Consider the following 1,619-nt stretch of genomic DNA (forward strand, 5'->3'; position numbering starts at 1 on the left):
TAGAAAGCAATCATGAATACCAGAGACAATGGGAGGAGGGTTGGACAGGGCAGAGGGTTAGGGATAGGGAATCAAGGATGGCAAAAAATAAATAAATAAATAAAATATACAAGACATAAGAAATGAAAAATTGTTTGTTGATAACACATATGTTGATGTGCTTGATTGAGCCAACAGACAGTGTATTTTGGATGAAAAATTCATTTTGTATACTGTAATGATGTATAGCATATTAATGTTAAAAAAGAAAAATAAATTAATAAATTTTAAAAAATAGAAAAAAAAAAGAAAGAAAGAAAACAAGCCATCAGGTCCAGGACTTGAACTGTGGTCATCCATGTGGGAGTCCAGCACCCCAACCACATGCTGACTACACAGTTCAAGTCCCAGACCCAGTAGTCTGAAAGACATGCAGGCTGGGTATGTCGGCGTGCCCAAAATCTCAAAAGGAGAGATGGAGAAGAAGGGATTGGGAGTGACCATTCCCCATGGGGGGTTAGGGGTACTTTCTCATTACCCCTTCCCTGCCTCTCTCTGAGGAGTTCACCTGCCTTCTGGCAAAACAAAACAACACCTTTTTTTTTTTTTTGGAGAGGTTTTTTTCACTATAGGGTGCGGGTGCTCCCCAGACAGAGAGACAAAGAGACAGAAAGCAAGAAATCACTCCCCAGGGGGGATGGTCACGCCGCAATCCCTTATCCTCCATTCTCCTCTCGGGATCTTGGGCACGCACGCACACGCGTCTGGCGTGAGTTTTAAGCCACCGGGTCTGGGACGTGAACCGCGGTCGACTACATGGGAGTCCAGTGACATAGCCATTACGCTAACTGCTGGTTCTCCAAAACAACACCTTTAATGGATGAGGAGTTGCTTCTTGTTAGCAAAGATGGTTGTTTCTTGAGATGGAATCTATTCCTGGTCAAGATGCTGTGAACATTGTTGAGATGACAACAAAGGATTTAAAATATTTCATAAACTTAGTTGATAAAGCTATAGCAGGGTTTAAGAGGATTGACTCCAATTTTGAAATAAGTTCCACTGTGGGTAACATGCTACCAAACAGTATTACATGCCACAGAACAATCTTCGGTGAGAATAAGTCAACTGATGTGACAAACTTCACTGCCATCTTATTTTAAGAAATTGTCACACACACACCCCCAACGTTAAGTAATCACCACCCTGATCAGTCAGCAGTTATCCACACCCCTCCACCAGCAACAAGATTATGACCTGCTGAAGACTGAGATGATCTTTACCAATTTTTAGCAATAAGGCATTTTTAAATCAATGTTTTAAAAGACATTCTTTACACGTTATTTATTGCACACTTAATAGACTACAGTATAGCATAAACATAACTTTTAAATGTACTGGGAAACCAAGAAAATAGTGTGACTTGCTTTATTGCAGTGGTCTGGAACCAAGCCTGCAATATCTCCAAGGTATGCCTGTAATATAAATAAAATAAAGAAATAATCCAATAGATGAAAAATAAAGAATGAAAAGACATAAAAGTAACCAACCTTCTTGATCCCTTCCCACTGACCTTTTCACCACATCCTTGTACCCTGGGGCCTGCCTCTCTGACACAGGCTTCAAAAATGGACTGCTGCACC

The 1,619-nt window shown here is 40.6% G+C and overlaps 1 protein-coding gene across 1 annotated transcript in view; it reads right to left on the bottom strand.

The window, feature by feature from the left end:
• BRD8 (bromodomain containing 8) overlaps positions 1-1,619 on the bottom strand; it is a gene marked incomplete in the record, with an annotated part of 76,911 nt that overhangs the window by 11,075 nt on the left and 64,217 nt on the right. Inside the window, 1 exon segment of the mRNA XM_027768838.1 lies at positions 1,550-1,619. Coding sequence (XP_027624639.1) covers positions 1,550-1,619 — 70 coding nt within the window.

This window comes from Tupaia chinensis, unplaced genomic scaffold (assembly GCF_000334495.1).
Source record: "Tupaia chinensis unplaced genomic scaffold, TupChi_1.0 Scaffold147608_1, whole genome shotgun sequence".
In the NCBI taxonomy this organism is placed as follows: Eukaryota; Metazoa; Chordata; class Mammalia; order Scandentia; family Tupaiidae; genus Tupaia; species Tupaia belangeri.